This window comes from Prionailurus viverrinus, chromosome D1, assembly GCF_022837055.1.
Source record: "Prionailurus viverrinus isolate Anna chromosome D1, UM_Priviv_1.0, whole genome shotgun sequence".
NCBI classification, from domain to species: Eukaryota; Metazoa; Chordata; class Mammalia; order Carnivora; family Felidae; genus Prionailurus; species Prionailurus viverrinus.
This window is the reverse complement of record NC_062570.1, coordinates 104,156,761-104,158,377: the sequence shown is the minus strand read 5'-3', so window position 1 is coordinate 104,158,377 and position 1,617 is coordinate 104,156,761. Positions and strand designations below refer to the sequence as shown.

General features: G+C 40.3%; 1 protein-coding gene across 1 annotated transcript; it reads left to right on the top strand.

Annotated features, from left to right (window-relative positions):
* The first annotated feature begins 462 nt into the window (after positions 1-462).
* LOC125177209 (olfactory receptor 5AN1) lies at positions 463-1,401 on the top strand. The gene has a single exon (XM_047879324.1). The coding sequence runs from the start codon at positions 463-465 to the stop codon at positions 1,399-1,401; it is 939 nt and encodes a 312-aa protein (XP_047735280.1).
* The last annotated feature ends 216 nt before the right edge of the window (positions 1,402-1,617 follow it).

The following is a 1,617-nucleotide window of genomic DNA, read 5'->3' as shown; positions in this document are numbered from 1 at the left end:
GTTAAGTTACTTTTCTTAAGGGTAAAAGAATAAATTTTAAAAATTTATCTAGATCACTATCTGGAACTGAACGGCTATTTCAGTTTTAATCTGGAGGTGACACCACTTATGCTCTTATAAAGCAGAAGTTCTATAATAAATTACCAAAGGCTTTTTAAAAAACTTTCAATGAATGATCTCTGTAAGAATCACAGCATTTGTTTTTTTAAGTTCTCAAAGTTGAAAATATCTCTGATTTTCATGAGATTTCATGAAATAATTGGGAAACTAAAACACTAAAGTCATTTCTTGATAATTTGAGATGAAAATCTGGGGTCTTCTCATCAGGACAGTGAGGCATTGTTTGCTTCTTTCCCAGTACTCAGTGGAGGAAAGAATGGCACAAGTGAGCAGTGTAATGCTGTCATTTCACCTGAGTCAGCAGAACATTCTCTGTTCTCTGATTTTAGAAGCACCAAGCAAATGGTTGGGGGAGGAAATATTACAGAGGTCACTTATTTCATCCTTTTGGGATTCTCTGATTTCCCCAGAATCCTAGCAGTGCTCTTTGTTGTATTCCTGCTCATCTACATTATGACTCTGACTTGGAACTTGTGCCTCATCATCTTAATAAGGATGGACTCTCACCTCCACACACCCATGTACTTCTTCCTCAGTAATCTGTCCTTCATGGATATCTGCTATGTGACCTCCACAGCCCCCAAGATGCTCTCCAGCTTTTTCCAAGAGCAGCAGACTATCACCTTTGTGGGTTGCGCCATTCAATACTTTGTTTTTTCAATCATGGGACTGAGTGAGTCTTGTCTCATGACAGCCATGGCTTATGACCGATATGCTGCCATTTGTAATCCTCTTCTCTATTCATCAGTCATGTCACCCACCCTCTGTATTCGGATGGTGCTGGGGTCCTATCTGGCTGGACTCTCTGCTTCTGTATCCCAATTGTGTGCCATACTTCAGCTTCATTTCTGTGGGCCTAATGTCATCAACCACTTCTTCTGTGACATGCCCCAGTTGTTAGTCCTGTCCTGCACTGACACTTTCTTTGTGCAACTCTTGACTGCTATATTAACAGTGATCTTTGGGATAATAAATGCCTTCATTATCATGATATCCTATGGCTATATTGTCATCTCCATCATGAAGATCACTTCAGCTAAAGGCAGGTCCAAGGCTTTCAACACCTGTGCTTCTCATCTGACAGCAGTGTCCCTCTTCTATACCTCAGGTATGTTTGTCTATTTGAGTTCCAGCTCTGGTGGCTCCTCCAGTTTTGACAGATTTGCATCGGTTTTTTACACTGTGGTTATCCCCATGTTGAATCCCTTGATTTACAGTCTGAGGAACAAGGAAATCAAAGATGCCTTGAAGAGGATACAAAAGAAGAGATGTTACTGCTGAGGTTCTGTCCAGATTTGTCCTATCAGAAACCTTAACCGTCGATAATATGCACATGAATGGACTATAACAAAATTCATACTACCTTTGGATAAAGAAAGCTTAATTTGACACAGATAATATGCCAAATGGACTGACAAGTGACTTGATTCCACACAAACACAATACGTTTGAGTCCTGGAGATTCATACTTTCACCCTACATGAGGGGTGGCCTCAT

Coding starts and splice junctions, on each gene's coding strand:
- LOC125177209 (XM_047879324.1), top strand. CDS start 463: ATGGTTGGGGGAGGAAATATTACAGAGGTCACTTATTTCATCCTTTTG.